This window comes from Emys orbicularis, chromosome 2, assembly GCF_028017835.1.
Source record: "Emys orbicularis isolate rEmyOrb1 chromosome 2, rEmyOrb1.hap1, whole genome shotgun sequence".
Taxonomy (NCBI): Eukaryota; Metazoa; Chordata; order Testudines; family Emydidae; genus Emys; species Emys orbicularis.
Window position 1 is genome coordinate 77,152,904 of NC_088684.1, and position 25,978 is coordinate 77,178,881.

Here is a 25,978-nt window from a genome sequence, read left to right on the forward strand (position 1 = left end):
TGAAGATAAAATGCACTGTGGTGGGTTTCTTTGGTATCTTTCCCCCTGATATTAAGTGTTAAATTTAATTACCTTATGATGACTATACTGAGTGGTTCAGCTGTATTCACTTCTTGGACCAGATCCTGTGCCCCACCTAGAACTTAATTAAGAATTGCCTCTTCTTTTCTGGGTTCCAGGACTAGCTGCTCCAAGAAGCAGTCACTAATGGTGTCTAGGAAGTTTATCTCTGCATTCCTTCCTGAGGTGATAGATACCCAGTCAATATGAGGATAGGGTGAAATCCTCCATTATAATAGCTTTTTCTGTCTTTATAGCCTTTGTAATCTTGCTAAGCTTTTCAGTCACCGTCACCGTCCTGGTCAGGAGGTTGGTAGTATATTCTTACTGCTCTACGTTGGTTGTTTAAGCATGGAATTTCTATTCATAGAGATTCTATGGTACAGTTTAATTCTCAAGATTTTTATTTTAATTGACTTTGATTTCCTTGGCATATGGTGCAACTCTCCCACCAGCAAGACGTACTGTCATTCCTCTATATTTTGTTCCTTGATATTACCGCACCCTGTTGATTTTCCTCATTCCACCAAGTTTCCACAATGCTGCTTCTATCAATATCCTCATTTAATGCCGAGCACTCTAGTTCACCCATCTTAGTATTTAGGCTTCTGGCATTAGTATATAACCCTTGGTACCTTTTGTCAATATTGAGTTGCTTGCCATCATGTGTTGTATTTAAATGAGACTCTTTAACATTTGACGGTTCCTCACTACCAGCTTCTTTCCTATCCTGTTTCCTGACATAACATAGTTATGAAAAGAACTTCAGCTATATTGATATCACTGGAAAAGCTAATGGATCATGGACATCTCAGCATATACTTACTGGAAGTGGGGAGAAAGAAGCTTGCAGAATAATTTATTCACTGTGAGGAAATAAGATACTCTGTGCACCTCTATGGCAAATATAATGTTCTCTATGAAATACTAGTAATATTTACAAAGAAAACATAACAGCCATACTGGGTCAGGCCAATGGTCCATCTAGCCTAGTATCCTGTCTCTGACAGTGCCCAGTACCAGAGCTTCAGGTGAAGGGTACAGAATAGGGCAACTGGAATGATTCACCCTCTCTTCCCCTTCTGGCAGTCAGAGGTTTAGAGTTGTCCCAAGCATGGGGTTGCACCTCTGACCATCTTGGCCAATAGCCATTGACGGACCTATCCTCTGTGAACTTTTATAGGTCTTTTTTGAAACCAGTTATATTTCAAGTGATCACAACATCCCATGGCAATGAGAGAAAATATTTATCCTGTTTTGAATCACTGTTCACTAAAATAAGTATGATTTGTTTCCTATGGGCTTTTTTCATATTTGAGTTCAAGTCACTTTAGAGAAAGTGTTCTCAATTAAAGTATCGGTAATTTGTTTGAGATTTAATAACTGTTTGAAAAATTGATCTGGTATTCTGACATAATCTGATTGAAGATCACTCTTTAGTTCTTTTTAACTTTTCATTTATGGAATGTAGGAAATTCCTTTTTACTACAGTACTTGTAGGTATTTGTTAGAATTTAAACAAGGATAATAATCTATCTCCATGGAAATAAACGTGATTATTCTTTTTGTACATAAGGCATGAGTTCTCAATCTGGGATTTGTGAAAAAGTCCGGGGAAGTGGCAACCATCCTTTCATCTATGCCTAGATATGAGTGGGGAAAGTCCCTAAATTTGTGTGTGATTATGAGAGGTGGAAAAGTTTGAGAAACACTGAATTCTCAAACTTTTTAAAGGATTCACTTTGTGTCATTGTCTTTGTATAAAGTCTTACTTAATATGTGAAATTGGGAGTATTCCAAAACTTTGTAAATTACTGGAACCATACACTTGAAGCTGTAGCTGGAAATGAGATTTTTCTCAGTTCTAGCCAACTTAACTAAAATGTAACAATTTTTCTATTTTCATGATCTTTCACTGTCAACGTATTTCCTTATTCCTGGGTCAGCTTTGTTTTTTTCTGACTTATAAATTGCAACTTTTGTTTCTTTGCTCTGGTTTCCCTTTTAGAATTTATTGTACTGCGTAATAATGTCAGAAATAGATTACCACTATACTGCTCCATATTTTCAGCCCTGGAGAAATATTTACTCCCCACTCCTGGGAGACAAGCAAGTATTATTCTTGCAGTAAAATGGGGAAACTGAACCAAAGAGGTTAATTGACATGTTCAACACCTCACAGTGAATGGTAGAGCTAGATTTAGAATTCAAGAATTCTTGGCTTCCAGGTCCATGCTCTGTGAACTAGGCTGTCTCTTTGTAGAAGTTTTGAGGGATACCTAAATTGCAGTCACAATATTTGAAAAGACTTTAGACAAGGATTCAGTAATCCTAGTTCCCCTCTCTATATATATATTCCAAAATCAGTTTGGTTTCCAATTATATGGAAGATGGCTATAGCAGATGTACTACATTCTAATTTAGGCACATCTGACCACTTGTGCTAAGGGAATCAGAATCTTGACTATAAGTGATGCTGAAGAGGGGTTATTGTAGTCTTGGCTGAGTCCACATGACCCGAAAATATGGAAGATGTTAATGTTTAAAAATACTTCAAAAAAGTGGTGAGGATGCAGATTAAACCCACTTTTCCTTAATGCCCCATGACCCCTGTTCTAAGGTTGACAACCTAACTGGAAAAAGTCTCTGCAATCTTAATTTTTGCTTCTTCAATAAATTAAATGAGATCTAGAGTTAAATAGGGTTTAAAAACAAATCAGAAGAGGACAGTTGCATATTCATATCTAGCCTCTATTAATTGTTAGAATTTGCCAAGTTATTTCATTCTTCCTGTATATTTTCCAGTCTCATTAAGACTTTTATAAACTTTGTTTGTATCTTTCAGCTACTACTCCATGGTTTGAGTCTTACAGAGAGAGCTTTCTTCAGTCCATGCCTGCATCAGATCATGAATTCCTAAACCACTATGTCGCATGTATCCTTTGAGTCTTAAATATGGACTATGGCTCTCTAAAATTAAATGAGGCAGAATGTTACAGCTGACTCTTCATTACAGAAACATAGTATATAAGGAATTTGGGGGTTTTGAGTGTAACTTTAAAGCTATTGATATTGCCGCTATGCTTTTACTTCTGTATAAATTCCTCTTCCTCAATCCCTCTAGCACATATAATTACACACACTTGCTAAAGGAAGACAATGCCTGCATTATGTAGGAGTTATAAATTATTACTGTAAATAAGTGCTCTTGGTCTATATAACCAGATAATCAAATCTGTTATTCACAGTACAAAAGATGGGAAAGTCCTGTTCCACTCTCAAGTGGAAATGGCTAGTTCAGATGCACTCTGCTCTTCTCACCCCACAGCTGAGGAAGGTGAGGGTTCTGAGATTTCTATTGGGGAGTTATCCCTGAGTCCTGCTTCACAATTCTATTGTCATACAAAATTCTGGTGATAGGTATCTGAAGCCACAGTCCCTCCCCAAAAGTCCCTCACGCTGGTAAGGGCAAGAAGTGTTTTTTGGGTTATTTTGTGTTTTTTCCAGTTCCAGAGCTCCCTGCTGCTACAACAGTGGGTTTTGACTCTGTTACTCTATCCTGATCCAGTTTCTAGTTTTGAGTCTCTCTCCTCAGTGAAAACTAGTACACTGATGTGTTTTGTAAACAGCAGCAGTGATATTGACCTGATTGTGTCCATATCACTGTTGTTTACAGGGTTCTGAACAGCAGCGGTAAAAACTAGCAATGCTGGCCATTTTCATTCTGTAGCTGGAAGACAGTACTGCATAAGGTAACTTAACACTTGGAAGGTTAACTGAACTACAGCAACTAACAACTTTCTTGTCTAGCTTATTGTGAAGTTGATGGCTTTTGTCTAAGTTTTGTACTCTTCCTGGATGACACCTTTTTTCATGTCCTCCAAATACTAACATACATATACAACTAACCTAGTTAGTAAAGCACTAAACTTTCCTCTTGACATACTATTACAAATATCTAGTAACTCCTTTCCTTCTCCAAGCTATATGTTTTAAGTAAGATTGCCAATATATCTTCATAGAACTGAGACGCTACAAAAGTTTAGGGTATTACCCCACTGTCCAGTTTGATTTTATGTTGAGCTATTAAACAGATTTCATACTTCATGGGATAAACTCCAAAATCTTTTTCATCTTTACTTTTGGTTTGAATGGGAGTTAACAGGATGCACAGTGAGGATTCTATGATGATTTCTGATATCACTTTTTAAAAGTCTGTAGGTGGTTTTAAAAAGTCTGCACCTGTCCTAGTAAAGAGGTTTTAATTACTGTAGAAATTATTCTTTAGTATGTGTCTGTGACAAAAGGCAAGAAGTTCTTCTTCACGCAGCGCACAGTCAACTTGTGGAACTCCTTACCTGAGGAGGTTGTGAAGGCTAGGACTATAACAATGTTTAAAAGGGGACTGGATAAATTCATGGTGGCTAAGTCCATAAATGGCTATTAGCCAGGATGGGTAAGAATGGTGTCCCTAGCCTCTGTTCGTCAGAGGATGGAGATGGATGGCAGGAGAGAGATCACTTGATCATTGCCTGTTAGGTTCACTCCCTCTGGGGCACCTGGCATTGGCCACTGTCGGTAGACAGATACTGGGCTAGATGGACCTTTGGTCTGACCCAGTACGGCCTTTCTTATGTTCTTATGTTCAAAGCTGTAGACATGTTGCATGATTCTTTAAAAATGCCACAAATAAAATCTTGTTTTTTCTCAAACAGCCCCACATAGACGGCATTGGTATTGATAATATTGTGTCCTATCTTTAACTTGGACTTTATGGTTATGTGTAGGCCTTGTTTAAACTTGAAAGTTCAGATATTCTGTTTGAATTTGCCAATGTAATGCTGGATTAATAATATTGGAAACTGAAGGAAATATTTTCAAAATTAAGAGTAGAAAGTTAGGCTCCTAAAATACAGCACTTCTGAAAATCAGATGATATGTTTAGGCAACTAAATTTAGGGTACTTTATTAAAAAATAATTCAGGATTCCTTGGCATGTTTACTAAGACTAGCATTGGGACGCTCTCTCGGGCAATCTTTTTTTAAAACTAACCAAGCTTCTCTCTTTCTTTCTCATTCCTACCTCTAAGACAAATTATGTATTTCTTTGGAATATAGTTCAGTTATTACTGTGTCATGCATGTGGACAAACACATGTTCACCTTAATCACTTGTTGTTGGGTTTACTTGTGAACTGGTTCTTTCCCCCAAAATACCAGTGATTAGGTCATTTTCTTTACATAGTTATATTAATAAGTGGCACCTGGATGCCATTACAAAAAAGTCACGAGTTCGACAAGTTTAAATTAAGCTCCTACCAATTCTCCCCTCCCCTCCCCCCGTTTATAATTATAGAATCATAGAACTGGAAGGGACCTTGAGAAGTCATCTAGTCAAGTTCCCTGCATTCATGGCAGGAATACGTATTATCCAGGATTATAATGTACCATTGATTCAGCTGACTTTTTTTAAAGTTATAAATATCCACTTGTTCAAATTGCTTGGCCAAATTTCTGCTGCAAATACACTTTTGCAGCAATCAAAAATGGATAATTATATAGCCATTAATATAGATGTAACCTTAAATGTAGTGAAGCAAGCAGGCTATGATACCATGAATTGATGGTATTTGTGATAAGATCATATCCTTAATGTGAATTCAGGTATGCTTGTAGTTTCTTCTGGTGAGCCTGAACCTGTGGAGCAATTTCTGAAGCTGTCACAAGAGCAGCATAGAATTCAGCACAGCAGTGAATATGCATATCCAAAATGGTTTATACCAAACACACTCAAATATTATGTATTGCTACATGATGTAAGTGCAGGAGAGGAACAAAGGTGGGTTTTTGTCTTTTACCTTGTGATTTTACTGAACATTCAGAAAAGCTTGTTTTGCTGAAATGCTGACTCTGGAAATTAACGTGTGCATGTGCACACATGTAAAAAAAATTGTTGCCTATTTTAATATAATTAACCAGTATGGAGACTGGTCCAGGCAGATTTACTTATTTAATATTTTCTCTCAAACTTCTTTTTGTATGTGCATGTGAAATACACAAAACTAATTCCAGTTTTATGAAGTAGGTAATATCTAGTGTCTTTAATTTCTTTCTAAAGTGAATTATCTTAAAATCATCTGCATCTCGTATTGCAACGTGTAAAATTTTTTTGTTTGGAAAAAACAAATCACCACTCCCCCAATATACACGTTAGCATCAATTAAGGTAGCTTTAAAAATTAAAATCTTTGTAGATTGCTAGATTATACTGTAAATATCTTGGGCATCTCAGACTTTAATACCACTTACCCTATTATATATTATTTCTAGCATGTTTAAGAAAGAAAAATGTCTAATTAGTTAGAACAGTGTCTCAAATTTAGAGTGATTAAAGGTGTTGGCTACAATGGTGCTAGGAAATAAGGAGACGTTACCATTGTTAGGGTGGTATGAGCCCATCTCTGTCCTCTTGTTTTTCAGCTATGGATTCCTAAATGCTTTATCATAAACAAATTGTTTCATGTGGTAATCCAGTGGGTTACTATAATACATTTGGTAGTTTTCTCCTAAATTTTTCTACAGGTCAATAGAAATGCCATCATTAGGACTACTGTTATCTTAATCCTATCAGTTTATCCCTTCCTTGATACTTTTTTCTCCTCTGCTTGTTTTAGTCTGTTACTGTCATATCGCTTTCCTTTCTGATCTCTTCTCTAGCTTCTAACTTTTCTTGTTGCCTTCCTTTCTCCCACCTCCTTCTTAGTAGAGAATAAGCAGTTACTGCCAAATAGTAGCAGTTAGATCTAGTCAGTTTCCCTTTGCACACCTTCCAGGGGTAAAGTGTTTTTGCACTGGAGTTCTGCTGTGTTGGCTTCCTCTCTGTCTCTGCTGAGAACGGCTATACAAAGCGTGCCTGGGAAAGTAGCAGACACAGTGTTGGGAAGAGTTTTGTAGATGCTGATGTGAGATTTGCAAGCAATACAGTAGAAAACTTGCAAACTACATTTCTTTTCTACAACTCTTGTCTGACAGGACATCTGTGAACACTGTTTTTAAGAAAGTGCTTCAAGAAAGCTACTTCCAGTTTGAGACAAACTGACTATATTTGAGATGTTCTGTTTCAGAGCTGACTCAGTATATGAAGAAATGAAACAGAGATATGGAACTCAGGGTTGCTATTTACTTAAAATAAATTCTCGAGGATCTAACAGGGGAGCAGATGAACAAATACCAGATCCTTGGAGTCAGTATCTCCAGAAAAACAGTATCCAAAACCAGGTATGTGTTCAAAAATGTTTGAAACCTACACTGTAATGACTATTGTAATCATGTTGGCTAACTTTGTTTCTGCAATTGTCATGGCTCTGTATTAGTAGTGCTATTCCTGTGGAATTGTGCCATGATGGATCATTCACCAAGGTATTCCCAAACACAATAGCATAAGATTGTCCGTCTCCTCCTCACACCCCCCTCCCCCCCCGACACACACACAGTATTTTTGTTTCTGAGGGCACTAGGTCAATCTTCATTTAGAGGACTTTTGCTTATGTACCACTTTAAATATATAAAATCGATTATTGGAATAGTAGAATCCTTGAGCACCAAGAGAAATAACCTCTACACTTTGTGAATTTATCCAGTTATTCTTGCCCTCCAGCTCCAGGTAGTTAACAGCGTAAGCACTTTACACATTCTTGCTTTCTCGAAGCTTCCTCAGGCTAACTTTCTTCCCCTCAGTTGAAGATTTTGAAAGTGTTTTAGGAAATGAGTGAACAAAAAGAGGCCAAGAGGAAACAAGTAAGTGCTTCTTTAGTGATGAGGTCTTGCAACCAGTCTGATAGGGTCTATCTGCCTTTGATGTCAGGACTTTAATAGCGGTGCATGTCAGTCTCTGAAGTATTTAGCATCCTCTTCATCACAAGTTTGTTGAGAAGTAGATCTTTACAGCCAAAGAACCTATGATGCAGAGGGATCCCTGCACTGAAAACAGCTCCTCTCCTTTGGGGATGTGACACCTCTTTCCCTGCTCTATCTTCACTGATAGAAAGTCTTTGACTAAAGTGTATTGGGGAGTCCCTCCCCCATTCCTGCTAAATATATGGTGGCACCTGAAATTTAACGGAACTGTTGTCAAAGCCACTCTGCCACTGAAGGCTGAAGTTGTTTCTACCTCCTCTGCTCTATTTGATATAACATCTCTAAAATATCTGACGATTTTCTAATGAGCTAACTTGGAGAGGTCCAGCTGTCATGAATTGACCTTTTCTGAATCTCTCATCTGCCCCTGATTCTCTGACTTTTGTTTCATACTTCCAGGCAATTTCTCAAAGCTTTAAGAGTTAGCTGTTGAAAAGCTAACTTGTAAGAGGAGCATCCATTTAAAATATGGTTTGACACTGCTTCCTAAAATGTAATATCTGAAGAATCAAACTTCTGTGAGAAGAATTGACAGGAATTGCTAATGATTTGCCAACAGCTTTTTAAAAACTGGCTGTGCTAATGCTCTGTTTTTCCTGGTAGGAATCTTATGATGATGGTCCATATACTGTAATTTCAAATAAGAATGCTGACCACTTAATATCAGATGGCTTAGATAATGACATCCAAGGTATTTTTGTAACTTTAATTTTTGTTCAAAATTGTAATGTTAATATAGACATGTAAAGTAAAATATAAATGTCATTTGTCTTGTCTCAGTATAAAACAAACAAAACGTTAAATTGCACAAGGAATGGGATGGTAAAGAATATATTATGCCTTTGGTGGTGTGGCCTCATCTGGACTACTGCATGCCTTACTGGTCACCCCATCTCAAAAAGAACATTGCAGATCTAGAGGGATGTCAGAAGTGTTGAATGACAAAGAGCATTGGGGAAAAAACTCACATCAGAAGAGTGAAAAGTTTGGGATTGTTTACCTTAGAAAGGAGACAAGTAAGAGGGGACATGAAATTATATACAATAATGCCTAGTCTGGAAAAGATAGATTGAGAACTTCTGCTCTCCTTGTCTCATAACACAACAAGGGGGCATTTAGTGAAATTAAAAGGTGAGAAATTTAAAACCGATAAAATACTTTTTTCATACAATATGAAATTAAACTGGAACACACTGTTTCAGGAAGTTGTGGAGCTCAAGAATGGGAGGGACGGACTCCACCTAAACCAAAATGGAACTAGATGGCTGGCAGGTAAAATTAAAAAGGTTGTATTGGAGTTTTTAACAAGAGTTTCCCCTAGCCTAATGGGGAAAGCTGACACGTGGAGAAGCACACAGTTTGGACAGAGACATCCCTTAGGGAGAATTTATTGAAGTGGGTACTCTATATCCTAGTAAAAAAGAGGATAGAAGTTCACAAAATGAGTCTCATTCAATTAGGTCACATGAAGCCAGACAACTAAATATTGACAGATTTTTATAAGTGATTGTATACAAATGTGAGAAGTCTAAATACTGAGCTGGGTGAACTCAAGTGCTTGGTATTAGAGGGTATCAATATAATAAGCGTCACAGAAACTTGGTGGAATGATGATAATCAATGGAACATAATACCAGGGTACAAAATCTATAGGCATGACAGAGTAGGTCATGCTGGTGGGGGATTGGCACTAGGTGAAAGAAAACAGTCAAATATAGTAAAAATCTGAAATGAATCAAACTGTATTATAGAGTGTCTCTGGATAGATATTCCATGCTTGAATAATAAAAAAAAATAGCAGTAGGAATATACTGCCCACCACCTTACCAAGATGGTGATGGTAATTGTGAAATGCTCAGGGAGAGGAGAGGCTACAAAAACAGGAACACCAATAATAATAATAGGGGATATCAACTATCTCCATATTGACCAGGAACATGTCACCTCAGGACAGGATGCAAAGATAAAATTTCTAGACACCATAAATGACTGCTTCTTGGAGAAATCAGTCCTGGAACTCACAAGGGAAGAGGCAATTCTTGAGTTAGTCCTAAGTGGCACACAAGATCTTGTCCAAGAGGTCATTAGCTGAACCGCTTAGTAATAGCAACCATAATGTAATTACATTTAACATCCTTGTAGGGGGAAAAGTGCCAAAGAAACCCACCACAGTAGCATTTAACTTCAAAAAGCGGAACTACAAAAAATGAGGAAGCTAGTTAAACAAAATTAAAAGGAACAGTCACAAGGTTGAAATGCCTGCAAACTGCATGGGGACTATTTAAAAACCCCATAACACAGGCTCAGACTAAATGTATACCCCAAGTTAACAAAAACAAACAAAAGGACCAAAAAAATGCCACTATGGCCAAACAGAGTACAAGAGGTGCTTAGAGGCAAAAAAAAAAAAAAAAAGCATCTTTTAAAAATTGGAGTCAAATCCTAGTGAAGAAAATAGAAAGCATAAATTCTGCCAGGTCAAGTGTAAAAGTTTTTAATTAAGCTGACCAAAAAATAATTTGAAGAGCAACTAGCAAACACCACACAAACTAACATCAAAAAAATTAAGTACATCAGGAGCAGGAAGTCTGCCAAACAATCACTGGGGCCACTGAACGATCAAGATGCTAAAGGAAAGAAAACAAGGTTATTGGGGAGAAGCTAAATTAATTCTTTGCATAAGTCTTCACTGCAGAGGACATGAAGATTCACATACCCTCAGTTTTGTTACCTAAACAGACTGGCTTGGAACTGTCCCAGATTGAGATGCCAGTAAAGGAGGTTTTGGAACAAATTGATACATTAAAAGAGTCATAAGTCACCAGGACCACATGGCATTCACCCAAGAGTTCTGAAGGAACTCAAATATGAAATTGTAGAACTACTAACTGTGGTATGTAACCTATCACTTAAATCAGCTTCTGTACCAGATGACTGGAGGATGGCTAATGTAACAGTGATTTAAAAAAGTGTCTCCAGCGGCTATCCTGGCAATTATAGGCTGTACCAGGCAAATTGGTTCAAACTATAGTAAAGAACAGAATTATCAGACACATAGATGAAAACATGTACGGCACAGTCCAATACAATGGCTCAGTCTCTGAGGCTTTCCAGATTCGTAGCAGAGTTAAGCAAGGTTGCGTACTTGTCCCAACTCTGTTTGGGATTTTCTCCCTGCTACTGAAACAAGCTTTTGGTTCCTCAACTGAGGGGGTCTACTTGCACACAAGATCGGATGGAAAGCTGTTCAATCTTGCAAGTCTCAGATCTAAAACAAAGACTTAAGAGGTCCTTATCCAACACCTCCTCTTTGCCAATGACGCAGCAGTGACAACCCACACGGAAGCTCATCTTCAAAGCCTAATGGACAGTTTTTCCAAAGCTTGCCAAGACTTTGGGCTTACTATAAACCTAAAAAAGACTAACATAATGTGCCAAGGAGTAGAGGAAGCACCGTCCATCAAGATCAACAATTATGAACTTTGAAGTGGTGAATGAGTTCCATTATCACAGTCAACCTTTCACTTGAAATGGAACTCAACATCTACTTTGGAAAAGTCACCGCAACAATGTCTATACTGAACAAGAGGGTATGGCAGAGCCACAGATTGACAGAACACACAAAGATCTGTCTATCGTGCATGTGTTATCAGCACACTTTTGTATGGGAGCTAGACGTGGATGTTATTCTCATCAGGAAAAGAGGCTCAACAGCTTTCATATGCGTTGCCTTTGTTGAATCTTTGGAATCTCTTGGAGGGACAGAGTGACCAACACTGAGGTGCTCAAACAGGCCAGCATACCCAGCATGCAAACACTCCTCAAACAGAGACTCCTCCACTGGCTTGGGCATGTGTGCCGAATGAGTGAATGGCACATCCCAAAGGATTTCCTCTATGGCGAATTGTCATCTGGAAAAAGACCCAAAGGATGCCCAACATTGTGTTTCAAGGCTGTCTGCAAGGGAGACCTCAAAGAAATGGACGTGGATGTGGACAAATGGGAAGATCACACAAGACCGCAGCCTTTGGAAACAAGAGCTTACCAAAGGTCTCCAGAGTTATGAGAGGAAACAGTCCAGCTAAGCAGTGGAGAAAAGAGCTTGCAGAAGGCAGAGCCCAAAGGCTCGAAACATCGCCTTTAAATGTGACAGATGTGGCAGAGATTGTGGGTCTCTTCAGCCACATTTGTGGCTGCAGTAAAACCAACGGAGTAAATTCTTTACCTCTCAGGGGCGCATATCCATGGTCTCTCGAGACTGAAGGATGCCTGCTACTAGATGAATACGATAGGTTGGGGAAGAGTAAACACGACTTTTACAAAGGGAAATCATGCCTCACCAAACTACTAAAATTCTCTGAGGGAGTCAAAAAGTATGTGGTCAGTATAGTGTACCTGGATATTTTGAGAGTCTTCGACAAGGTCCCTCACCAAAGGCTTTTGAACAAAGTAAAAAGTCACGGGATAAGGGACTGAAAAGTGAGGTGGAAGCATTTGCAGATGATAGAAAATTACTCAAGATAGTTAATTCCAAAGCTGATAGCAAAGCATTGCAAAGGGATCATCACGAGACTGGGTGACAAAATGGCAGATAAAATTCAATGATGATAAGTGCAAAGTGATGCAGATTGGAAAACATAATCCCAAGTATCCACATAAAATGAAGTCTAAATTAGCTGTTACCATTCAAGAAAGAGATCTTTGTGTCATTGGGGATAGTTCTCTGAAAACATCTGCTCAGTGTGCAGTGGTGGTCAAAAAAGTTAACGATGTTAGGAACCATTAAGAAAGAGATAAATAAGACAGAAAATATCATAATGCCACTATATAAATCCATGGCTCACTCACACCTTGAATAATAGGGAGACTGAACTGCACATATCTCAAAAAAGACATTAGAATTGAAAAAGGTGTAGAGAAGGGCAACAAAATGATTAGGGGTGTGGAGTGGCTTCCATTTGAGGAGAGATTAGGGACTTCTCAGCATAGAAGAGAGGTGACTAAAGGACCATATGATAGAGACAACCAAAGGGGCATATGATAGCGGTCTATAAAATCATGAATAGTATGGAGAAAGTGAATGTGGAAGTTTACTCTTATGTACTCCCTCACATTGCACAAGAACTAGGGGTCATCCGATGAAATTAATAGGCAGCAGGTTTAAAATAACCCAACATAATGCACAGTCAACCTGTGGAACTTGTTTCTAGGGGATGTTGTGAAGGCCAAGAGTATAACTGAGTTTTTAAAAAAAATTAGATAAGTTCAGGGAGGTTAGGTCCATCAATGACTATTAGCCAAGATGGTCAGGCACGCAACCCAAAGATGTCCCTAAACCTCTGACTTCTGAAAGCTGGGACTAGATTACAGGGGATGGATCATTCGATAATTGACTTGTTCTGTTCATTCCTTCTGAAGCATCTGACACTGACCACTGTCAGAAGACAGGATACTGGGCTAGATGGTCTGACCCAGTGTGGACATTCTAATGTTCTTAAATCACTTTGCTCCTCCTCTCCCATCTTGGCCAGAGCTTTCAAGAGGGTTCTAGGTCTTTGTCAATAGAGCACATTGCACCATCTGGTCAATCCACAGTTTTAGGAGAACAGCTTTCATTTACAAGTTGGCACAACTAATTATGTGAATAACTAATCATACACATGCATTTAACAAAGCTTTGGATAGGGGAAGTTAGAGTATGTGTAACAGGCTATAACATAAGCTTGTAAAGATTACTTAATCTAAATTTTTGTTTTCAGGAAATAACTGAATGCACAACTAGTGAAATAAAACCTTTTATTTTTCAGTAGATGGTTTATCAAATAACTTTAAGGCTCACCCTCTTCAGCTGGATCATCTCAGTGATACTAGTAGCAGTTTTGATGGCACTGATTACATAAAGACTACTTCATCACTGCATGAATCAAAGAAGACAAGTTCTGGGATGCCTCATGGTGCATGTTTAACGCTCACAGATCATGATCGAATTAGACAATTCATACAGGAGTTCACATTTAGGGGGCTTTTGCCGCATATAGAGAAAACAATTCGACAGCTTAATGATCAGGTAAGTCGCTCAGTAAAACAATTTTTGCCTACTTAATAAAGGTGGTGCGCTGAATCTTTTGTAGCATGGATCTGAATATCCAAAAGACTTTTTATCTAAAATAGGATTATGTCCCTCCATATCTGAATTATTTTTAAAAATTTTTGATTATTCAGTCTTATGTCCCCATCAAATTTGATTTATTAGTGGTTGGTGTGTATAACTAAAACATGAATATGAAAACACATTGTTTTCATAGTAATGTCAGGGTTTGGTACTTGCATGTTTGAAAAAATAATAAAAGTAGGCTTTTAAATATTTTAACCTATAACTTCCAATAGTCTGTTTAACTCTTTAGGTTAAAAACACTTTATCTGATTTTGGACTGTGCAGTGCATCACAGAGACATTATTTCCCCTCATCCAACTTGAACTGAAACTAAGTCCTGTAAATTTTAACCGTGACTCAACGTGTGGCATGGTGTAAAATCATGCCAAAACAGTTATTTGTACACCAGCAACTGTGGTGATAGCATAGCTGTAATCTAATTTAGTTACTTTAGCAAAGCCAGTAACTTCTCCACTATCAAGGGCATATGCCTCAGCCAGGAGGTACTTTAAGACACTGAGGTATTTTTTTTTCCTCAGCCTTGAGATACTTTGACTTCTCAATGCAAACGAATGCTCAATAGCAATGATGACCAAAAACCATTTACTTTCATCTGTGACTGGCCAGAATATTGTGCCCCTTCCTGTTTGCTTTGATCAGGGCAGAGGTTTCCAGGCTTCCTTTCAACTCTTACCTAGTAGTGATTCCGCCTCTCTCAGAAATAGAGGGATATGTACAACTGACAAAGTGCAGCAGCTTTCTTGCTTATTAAGATAAATTACAGTAACCACATTTTTCAAGTGCTTGCTCTCTTCTCCTGATATTCAAATGTCTCCATGGGATTGGATCTAGCTACTTGAGAAGTTGCTTCTCCCTCAGCATCCATTACTTCCCATGATAGCACATGGGAAGTGTTGAACAACAGGAGGCAGCTCACGTGCAGGAGGCAGAACTTCCACAGGAGCTGAACCTAGAGCTTGAAAGTTACTCTCAGAAATCAAAGTGACTAGATCTCGCTGCCTTGAGAACGAAATGCACACCTCCTCTTTACAATTCTTTCTCTCAAAGGAGCAAAGATATTATGGTGATGAAGACCATATGAATACCAAATAGATTAAGGTCTATACGCACAGTAATCAAGTTACTTATGTTGCTTCCTGAGAAGGAAGAAAGGGTTGCATTTTTGTTTTTTAGATACCTGCGATAAGGACCACAAGTACTTGAAGATTCCTCCCACATAACCTAGGATACTGTTACATGAGCACAAACTACTTCACAAGTAGCTAAAAGTCATAATGCATCTGCACAAGGAGTTGGAGTGTGCCTTTGTAACTTACCTTTGTAACTCCTGATGTCTCAGTGCTAAACCATGCCATTGTATTAGTCTTTAAGTTTAATTTCTTTAGAAATATTGCTCCTCTCCAAACCCTTCTTTTGCCCTCTGTAACCCTTTAAGTCCTGTGATTAAGCTCAAGAGTTAGTTCATGATACACAGAATGACCTCACTGCACATTATGTGGTGGGGACCTTTGGCAGGTTTAGCGGAGAAGGTGTGTTGCCCCCGTTAAGGGCGACTAGAAAGCCAACCTGTTACCTGCAACATGGAGGCAGCCCTATTCCAGGTCAGCGTGGGGACGCTGACCCATCCCCTCTCCAGGTGACTGGAAGCAGGGAGGGAGGGCTATTTGAGCCCATGTCTGGGCAATGAAAGCCATCTTTTCACTGCGGCAGGCTGAGCAGCACCCCTATTCCCAACCATGAAAGTAGTTGAAATACAGGGTTTTAATCATGATCTTCAGAGGGCGTTAAGGTAGTCGCTCCTTTCTCATTGGTCGGGGAATGAATCTTTCTCCTCACCACCAGATTGGCCATGGTAAAGCGTACTGACAATTTTTACTGTTTCTGTTAAAGGAATTCATGCTTTATGTTGCAGTTAATTCAGTAACATCATTGTTTTGTTGTAATTTTCTCCTCCAGTTAATATCCAGGAAAGGTTTGAGTCGATCACTATTTTCTGCAACAAAAAAATGGTTTAGTGGCAGTAAAGTTCCAGAGAAAAGCATAAATGAGCTGAAAAATACATCTGGCTTGTTGTAAGTAAAACTATTAATCTTCCGTTTTGTAAGTTTTAGTGAAAATACTAAACATTTTGATTTGGGGAAGCTCCCTAATTACAGGTTATATCTTCAGAATGGTCTTAGTTTAAAGCTGACTTGACCAAAAATTTGGTAACATGAATGTACTGTAGATAGCTTTCATCAACAAAATTTAGCAAAATTGCTGATATATTTACTAAAAATTTATGAACTTGGGCAAAACAAAGCATAGCAGAATTTTATTTGGTCTTAAACTTTTTTCCGAACCTGAATTAATACAGAGGGTGAAAGAAGTTTTGTTTTTGAACAAATCAGCTTTACTAACACAGCCTTTACACTTTCCTTATTTCAAATGCTTTTACAAAAAAATGTCCATGGACAAGGAGGCAGGAACACATCTTAAGAGAAATTAGATTAGCAATGGCCTTGTCAAAAAATTGCACTAGTTTAACTTAAATCAGTTTTTAAATAGTTTTAGTTAAAATGGTGTAAACCCATTTGTAGACATAGTTATTTTAGTGTAAGTGTCTTATTCCATTTTATCTTAAACCTGTTCCTAATCAACATGGAAGCTAAACCAAAATAAGCCTGGCTTGGGCTGAAATGAATGTCCACACAGCCTTTTGGACTTAAAAGAGAGAGAAGGTAAACCAAAGCAACTTTTTTGAGCACTATAACATGAAACTAATGCATGAGGGCAGATAATCCTCACAAGCGGAAATTTAGGGACAAGCATTGCCCTGTAAACACCTGTCCCTAGCCACGGAGCTTGAAGCTGTTACTGGATGCCAACTAGCCAAGGTATAAAAAGAGAGAACCCAGTGCCAGGTTGGGTTCTCTACCTTCTCCCAGATTTTCTCCTCTTAATTCTCCCTCCCCAAAATATATTGGTCTCTCTAACACATTCACACAGGAACTTGGAAGTTTTACCAGAGGACCAAACATATTAGCCATAGACAATTATGAGAGGTGTAAAGTCTTGCTGTCCAGTAATGCCTGTGACCTGAAACTGGGAAAGGAGCTGTGAATATACCGGAATTCTTACCACCATGCTGTGTGTGGATGCTGCTCAGGACTGCTCTTTCATATGCCTCTATTCATAGTAGAATTTGCACTGGTTTAAAAACTGGCATGGCCAAATGCATTTTTTTTCTAACTGGCTATTGGTTTAACGTGGGCCTGTAAATGTACTGATGCAGGCTAAACTGATAAGAGTGGGAATGGTGTTAGGCACAGCGCAGAAGAGAGACTGGACTCTCTGATGTCACCTCTTTGAGCTTTGGTCAACAGCTGGAGTAGTAGACGTATTTGGTTTTCATGGCACCCCATAGTTAGGACAGGTGTAGGGGAGGAAAGGCTATGGAGTCATTGGTGTGCAGCCTTACTACTTTAATTGGACAGTGGGGAATTACAGGGAGCTGCCATTCCCTTTATTGTTGCTGGTCCAGAATAAAGCCATTTGGAATTACAATGCTAATGTATCTTGGTGACTAATTGCAATTGCAGCTACTTAACATTTTGCATTGTTTAGGCCAACTTCATAGTATAAAAGAAACTTCCTTGGCCTGGCTGTTGACCTAAGCTGTGTCTGCTCTACAAGTGCTACAGTAGCACATCTGCAGCATATACACTTGCTACAGCAACGGAAAAGGTTTTTCCATTGCTGTAGTAAATCTATCCCCTTGAGAGGTGATAGTTAGTCTAACAGAATTCTTCCATCAACCTAGGTGCGTCTACAAGTGGGGATTAGGTTGACCTAACTTTCGAACACAGTGCAACGTTTTTCACAGCTCAGAGTGGCATAGCTAGGTCGATCTAAGTTTCAGGTGTGGACCAGGCCCTTTCAGCTGGTGAATGATAGGTTTGAAGGAAGTCTCATACAGTCCACAGCCAGAAGGATGGTGGCTTCACTGTGTTTGAGTAGGTGCACTAAAATGTGCAAACATGGAATTAATATAAACATCCAGCCAACTCGTTCCTCCTAGGCTGGGATGAGTGGCAGGGAATGACTCTTCCTTTAATGTTTCAGTTTTTCTTTTTATACTGGCCTCTATCTTGTTTGTGTCTTGAAAATTGGCACTTAAAATGTAAATGGTATTTTTGTTACAAATTGTTTGTTTTTTGTGTATTTATAGGTATCCCCCAGAAGCACCAGAGCTTCAAATCAGGAAAATGGCAGATTTGTGTTTCTTGGTCCAACACTATGAACTGGCGTATAGCTGCTATCATACAGCAAAGAAAGACTTTTTGAATGATCAAGCAATGCTTTATGCAGCTGGAGCACTGGTTGGTACATTACAGCAATATAACCATTCTGTGCATTGCTTATAGTAATCTGTTTAACATTAACACTTCTTCTAGATAACAATATACAGCAAAAAGAAACTACAATTAAAAAAAAAAAATCTTATTGGCTCCAAATATGAAAACATAGCCAAGTTTTTTGTGGATGCCAATATCTAACAAAATCACATCACACTCCTTAATATTTGTCATAGTTCTGTGTAGAGAATAGTTACTGTTGCTACTTAAATGTGTAGGAAAAAGCTTGAAACACTTATGAGGGAGAGCCTCCTTTTGGTATAGGTTAAATTTAAATAGTTCTCTTATGGTAATGTGCAAAGTAGTTCTTTCAATTATTTTGAAATGGATAAAAAAGATTAAATATTGTAGTATTTTTTACTTTGATTGTAAGATTTCAAATTGACAGAATATTTAGTGATCTGGCGCTTTTAGTAAATATATTATTACTATCAATGTACTAGTATAGCAAATATACTGGCATTTCCTATTAAGACTCTTGAGGGCTTTACTCTGTTAATGCCTATATAAATCCCTTAGGCAATTTCTGTTGCTGCCTTTTAGCTTCATGCGTAAATTCATGCTCCTAAAATAGAAGAATACAGACCTAAATATTTAGTAACTAATGGGATTACTAAAAAAAATTTTTTTTCTTTGTGCTCACACTTGCTGTTTTTTTTAAAGCTGTTGCCTAATTTGAGTCACTAATTTCCAGCAAGCATAAGTGTTTGTTAATAGGTTTACTTGTAGCATGCGTACATACATATAATAAGTTGTACTTGAAAAGTTCACTTAGATAACCTCAAACATTTCAGTAATATAAAGTAGCTTAAATTTACATGGCACCTTTCTTTCAACTGCAAGGGTTCCAAACTGTTAAAAGTGTATATTTACAAACTATACATAGGAGTCTGTTCAGTTCCCATGGAAATGAACATATTTTGGGAGAGGTGCAAGGTGGGAGTTAAAACAACTGGAATTGTAGAGGAGGTGGTTGTGTAGGAAGAACCTAACATAACTGGAATTTCCCCAAGATGCTGACATTAACCTCCAATTTTGTGTTTACAAAAAAACAAAGACTTAAGTACCACAAATGGAGAGAACCGCTGTATTGTGGGGAAGAGCGCATCTCCAGTAGGATAGTGACACTTGGATCTATGCTACAGTAGTGATTCAGTGCTGACTTGGAGGGAAGGATACTGTCTACTGAATCATCAGCCCCATTTCCTGCAGCATCTAAATCTTCCTTGGAAGTTTCCCAGCGTAGTAAGAAGGATTGTGCCTGTTCAATTTATAACTCTTTAGAGATCACAGCCCTAAGTGGTATGGCGGGTGGCAAATAAACCAGCAAATGAAGTTCACTGCCACCTTACTGTAAATTAGGGTGTTATTGTTTAAACATCCAATCTCCCAAAACCTGTGAGTCAGTTCAGGTAAAGATTCTTTATGGCTGATGTTCGAAAATATCATTTTGGCAGCATTAAATTACATTTTTTTTTTTTTTAAATCCTGCAGGAAATGGCAGCAGTATCAGCTTTTCTTCAGCCTGGGGCGCCTAGACCGTACCCTGCTCATTATATGGATACAGCAATTCAAACATATAGGGATATCTGCAAGTAGGTGATGGCTTACCTTCCATTTCATCCAGTGAATGATGATATTCAGTACTATGGCCTAAGTTTGCTTTCACTACACAGTGGTGCAAATTTAACATCACTTGCCTACCCTGTGTTCTAGCAGGTATATAACAGCTACACCAAGGAAGTAAAACTCTGATAGTTAGAATTTATTCAGACTTTAGTTAACCTATTTACCTGTATGGTTGTGGGATGGAGGAACACTTTGTTCTTGGCAGAATACAAGTTATTGGCAGAGATGTAATTAAAACTTGTGCCTCTGGTTCTCAGACTTGTATTCAGTCCATTAGACCACTTTGTTGCTTTGCAAAAGTTTATTTTAAGAACTTTACAGGGATGTTTTCCTAAGGAAAAAGTATTGTAACAGCTTTGATTTAATATTATCTAGATTAAAACATTTTTTTGTCACAGGGAATTATTTTATCAGATTAAAATAGTGATAGCTCAGTGGTTTGTGCATTGGCCTGCTAAACCCAGGGTTGTGAGTTCAATCCTTGAGGGGGCCATTTAAGAAACCGGGGTAAAAATCTGTCTGGGGATTGGTCCTGTTTTGAGCAGGGGGTTGGACTAGATGACCTCCTGAGGTCTCTTCCAACCCTGATATTCTATGATTCTGTGAAGAAACAGATACATGCATTCAAACATATAACAAAATAATATATGCTAGTCAGGTACTACACGGCCAGATTTAAAGGTTTGTCAGGCAGATTTAAAGGTTTTCTACAATTTACTCCAAAATTGTTGTTATAATGCACGTAATTAATTTCTTGTCCTCTTAGGAACATGGTGCTGGCTGAGAGATGTGTGCTGCTTAGTGCTGAAATTTTAAAAAGCCAGAGCAAATATTCAGACGCTGCTGCTCTTCTGATACGTTTAACCAGTGAGGTAGAGAAAACTTAATCTTTGTTTTCCCCACAGTAAATAGCTTTAAATAATAGTGCTAATTTTTAAAACCAAATAGACTTCTTGTACATGGGTTCCTTTCAAAGGTGGAGATTTCCAGGGGCAGAAGCTAGCTGGAATAAAGTTTGAGTGTTGGGGTATAGCTCAACTGTAAACCAAGGAAAGTCATTTTTATATGCTTTTGTGCAACTTGTTACATAAATGTACCTAGTATACCCTGTGTTCAACCTTCCTCTTTCACTTGAAGTGATGTACATTATTTTTTATTTAAAAAAAAAAAAAAAAAGCCTGACTGAATCATACATTTGTTAGTCCCTATCTTCATAATCTATTCCTTATGCTTGACCTCTGTTAGTATTTGAGAGGGATTAGACTTTAAAAAGCAGCACTATAAAATGTTAGCATGTTATTCGCAAGCCATCTGTCTTCGTGTTGTAGGTGGGTGGCATGGTGTCAGTAGAGGCTGTAAAACTAAAGAAATAAAGTTCTGTTTCACTTAGGGTATCTTCAGTAATTACTTGTTAGGGTCATTTTAGCTAAGTATTCAGTGTCACTTTCAGTTCTGATAAGTCTTTCTCTTAGCTGTAGAAGCTTGATAAACTGTAAGATGGGAAGTAGTCTACCTCACTGTGTGCACATGGCACAGCTCAAGATAAAGAAGTACAAAGGTGGTGTGCAGTTCACCCTTGTGCTTGCCTGCTCTGATTCTTGGTTGTAAGTTAGAGAAACTTGTTGGCTGCCAATGACCCCAAAAGTCGTGTTGTGGCATCCTTGCCATGCTCACTAACCTAGCTTTGACAGCAGGGTGGAGGTTTGACATAGTCATAGTGTCTTCTGTGCTGCTGGAGGATATTGTGTCTTCCCCACAACCCCTGAACTAGGGTGACTAGATGTCCCGGTATTATTGTCCTGATATTAGGAGCTTTATGTTATATAGACAAATATCTCCCCTCCTCCCCCTGGAAAAAGGTGTCCTGATTTTTTTCATACTTGCTATCTGGACACCTGGGTTGATTTACCTGTGGCTGGCTATGCTGTCCCCATGGCCAGGTTGCACTGGCACTGTGGCATGAAATGGCCATACCACACACTAGCATTTTGATTGTACATACTTTTCAGTTCAGACTTTGGACAAGTTTCTCTAAATTTGTCCTCAGTGCTTATTTAACAACAAATTGTGTTGGTAATTCTGTATTTCCTTAATAGCTAATAGAACATCTATTCATTCATACCTCTTGATTTTTTTTACTATCTTAACTTAAATAATGGGGAAGATGTAATGACAAGTAGACATTGAAATTTGCATAAGGAAATTGAGTGCTGCTGACTGTGCTGAAGGTTTATTGTCTTTCTTTCATATCATGAATGATAGTCTTGGATGTTTTCAGTTGCACAAGATCTCTGTGATGGATGTAGTTACTCTAGTTATGATAAAGCCTAGTGACAGCCCAGAAAAATATTTTTAAAAAGTAGACTTGTGTATCTAATGTAATAAGAAAAAATGTCCATGTGTATTTTAAAATAACAAGGTAGAGAACTACTCCATTTAGTAATAGCCTCATTGATTTTAATATATGTGGTGGTCAGAATCATTTTGTAATTCCCAAATCACTAATCTTTCTGGGATTGGTTGGTTTTGCCACACAAATTATCTGTTTGACTCCATTTCATGCATCCAATTAGGTGAAATTCAGTTAATGTAATTGTGTGCTCTTGGGTATATGATTTATGACTGTACCCACAATATGCAATGGGTGCTGTTTATCAGATACCTGATTTTCTTGCTAGCTTTAAAAACAATGACAACTCAGGTGTCAAAATGAAGTGGAACTAATGACCTTAAACAAATGGGTTGGGAAACTTACTGCAAACTTTTCCAGATAAATTCAGTGCCACAATTGCATCTTGTATATCTATACTTGTTCTTATGTTAAAATAAAATGTATTAAAGCTGACATTCTTGTTTTTAATTTTTCTGGGGGAAAAAATGGCAGCAGCTCACTTGGATGGGAATGGTAAGTGTTAGAAATTTCTGCCTGAGTAGCTGAAGGCTTTGGGAGTGTTGAAATAAACATGTTCTGTCAATCCTTTGTATATCAATCTGTTTCAGTATTTTCTAGGTCACTGATAAAGTAACAGGCTGCATATAAGGTAGAATTTACCCATGCTAGTGGATTTGTGTAGTTTTGAAGAGGGTCTCTAAAGCATAGCTGTACTCACCCTGAAATAACTTTATAAACATGAGGCTCAGATGAAGAGAACAATTTTAGTATTTCTTAATAAAACAGTTTTTCATGTGTATAATTTAAATCTATTTAACAGGTATAATATCTATAACAAATATAGGGATGAAAATAACTCCATTATATCTGTATAAGGAAGGCTTCTCAACTTCCTTATTTATTATAGGTAGCATTCTTTGGCCTTGATCCAGTTCCATTTTGATTCCTTCTATAAGCATTTGTGATGGGGCCACGTCCACTGTTGTATACAGTTATTCCTTGGCTCTGGAAGCAAGGACAGTACTAATAAAAAAAGATATGGTGCTGTTTCGGATTACAGTAAACTTTTATTTTACTTCCAGAGTGGGATTCAGGAATTGGGTCTGCCAGTGGTTCTCTTGAAGAATACAGGGAGTCCTCGGACTTGCGACACAATTCGTTCCTCAGAATTGCGTTGTAAGTTGATATGTTGTAAGTCGAAACTGCTTTTCCCTTAGAAATCGATGGTATGAAGGGGGGATTGGTTCCTGAACCAAGGCTTGATGCACTATTTTCACCACAATAACCCAGATTTTTGTACTAAATGAATTATAGATGACTAATGTTGCAACATCAATGTATTTACTGTACACAGTATTTTGTAAACAGCATTCCAATAAACATGTAAACTCTCATATGCTGCTCAGAATGCCAGCAACACAAGCTCAGGAAGCCAGGGAGAAGGGCACACATGCCGAGGCTCAGCCTATTACTGTTCAAGCTTTCTGATTGGCTCCCAGCACCGGGCTCAGCCAATCAAAAGCAAGCAGCAACCGTACCCAGCAACAAGCTACCCCGCTGCCTCGAAGCCAATCAGAAGCAACCCATTCCAGCTCCATATCAGTATAATGCAACCAGGAAGTGATTTCAAGTGAACTTTATGCAAATCAAGCGTCGTAGGGGTGAAATGGGGAGTCAATTGAAAAGTGTCGTAATTGGCGTCCGACGCAAATCCGACGACTCCCTGTATTTGATTGTGTCATAAGATTCAGAAAACCAATAGATTAAAATTTTAATGGCTCCATCTTGTACACTCCCATTCTGCAAGTAAAATACAGAAAACAATGATCAGGATACCATTTTTTCATAATGGCCTGTCTTCAAAACTGTGTGTGTGCCCGCATAGGTGTGTAGGACAGGGAACCTGATCACATTGTAAATGCTTGCAGGAGGGATCAAAGTGCGGCTGGATCAACAGGCTGGAACATGTTGCCTATGATAAGTCTTCCACTGAGCAGTAATGTGATTTTTATGTCTTTACTGTTTAAAAGTCTTCTTCAGCTGAGCCTTATCTCTTATAAGAGTTTGTATTAGTGAGTATAGCTACACTTTGTTATTACTGAAGTTTCATTTGTATATTTCAAATTTGAGATTAATGATTTTTTCCCCTTTAAATAGGATTCTGACCTTCGCAGTGCCCTTCTGTTGGAGCAGGCTGCACATTGCTTTATAAACATGAAAAGTCCGATGGTTAGAAAGTTTGCCTTTCATATGATATTGGCTGGCCATAGGTATAGCAAAGCAGGACAGGTAAGTGTATTTCATATTCTGAAAAAATATGGACTGTAGGTTGTATTTAATCTGAACTGTGTTAAAAACAGCAAATTCCATGTCATGCTTTTGGGTAAAAATAACTTGTGACTTTGTAGTCCACTGTGGATGATATTCTCTATCAGAAAAATCATATAATATTGATCTCATTGCCCTTCTTGATTATCAAATTAATTCCTGCCTTGAACAAAGTGGTCTCTTACATCCATGTCTAAAGTGATGTTGATCATTACCCTGAATGAAATTTAAATAGTAATCCTCATTTCTGTAGCGCTTTCCATCTGATCTTCAGATGCTTCTTAAACAATGAATTAAGACTGTTCCTATTTCACAGATGGAGAAACTGAGTCACAGAGGTTAAAGATTTACTGTATCATGGCAGTTAATAAAAGAGCTAGGAATGGAAACCCAGTTACCTTGACTGTGGCCTGTGTTTTAACCACTAGATAATACTTCCTCTTTTAAATCTGTGGAACTAATTGGCAATTAGTTAAATTCACAGGTGCAATTTTATACCATTTGCACTTTAACATGTATTTTTTCAATTCCAGCTTCTTGTAATTGTATTTACCTTAAGCTTAGGTTAATATAATACATTTGACTTCTTAAAGTTGAAACATTATTGTGGAAACCCCAATCCTGCAACTGGCTCTGTGCAGATGGATACACGTGGAGCCTCATTGAAGTCCAACGGGGCTGCATGCAGGCTCCGGCTCTGCCTGCATGCAGCCAGTTGTAGGATTAGGGCTTTAAAGGTAAACTGAAATTGTTTTTAAAAAATGTAAAAAAATATATACACCTCTACCCCAATATAACGTGACCCGATATAACACGAATTCGGATAGAACGTGGTAAAGCAGCGCTCCGGGGGGGGCGGGGCTGCGCGCTCCGGCAGATCAAAGCAAGTTCAATATAACACGGTAAGTTTTTTGGCTCCCGAGGACAGCGTTATATCGGGGTAGAGGTGTGTATATATAATTTCTTTTCACAAGTCTTAAAACTGTATTTAAAACCAAAGTTTGAAGATGAACTCCTCCTTCATATTATTTGCCAAGACTAGAGTTTGGGGTTCTGCTCCTCCATGTAGTGACTGATTGTTG

The 25,978-nt window shown here is 38.2% G+C and overlaps 1 protein-coding gene across 1 annotated transcript in view; it reads left to right on the forward strand.

Annotated features, from left to right (window-relative positions):
* The window catches only part of TRAPPC8 (trafficking protein particle complex subunit 8), a 108,703-nt gene that overhangs the window by 22,845 nt on the left and 59,880 nt on the right, over positions 1–25,978 (forward strand). Inside the window, exons 3-12 of the mRNA XM_065398689.1 lie at positions 2,906–2,995; positions 5,724–5,898; positions 7,183–7,336; positions 8,579–8,666; positions 13,786–14,042; positions 16,107–16,222; positions 18,361–18,511; positions 20,042–20,142; positions 20,943–21,048; positions 24,726–24,857. Of these exons, the coding sequence (XP_065254761.1) occupies positions 2,906–2,995; positions 5,724–5,898; positions 7,183–7,336; positions 8,579–8,666; positions 13,786–14,042; positions 16,107–16,222; positions 18,361–18,511; positions 20,042–20,142; positions 20,943–21,048; positions 24,726–24,857 (1,370 nt within the window). The remainder of the gene's footprint in view (positions 1–2,905; positions 2,996–5,723; positions 5,899–7,182; positions 7,337–8,578; positions 8,667–13,785; positions 14,043–16,106; positions 16,223–18,360; positions 18,512–20,041; positions 20,143–20,942; positions 21,049–24,725; positions 24,858–25,978) is intronic.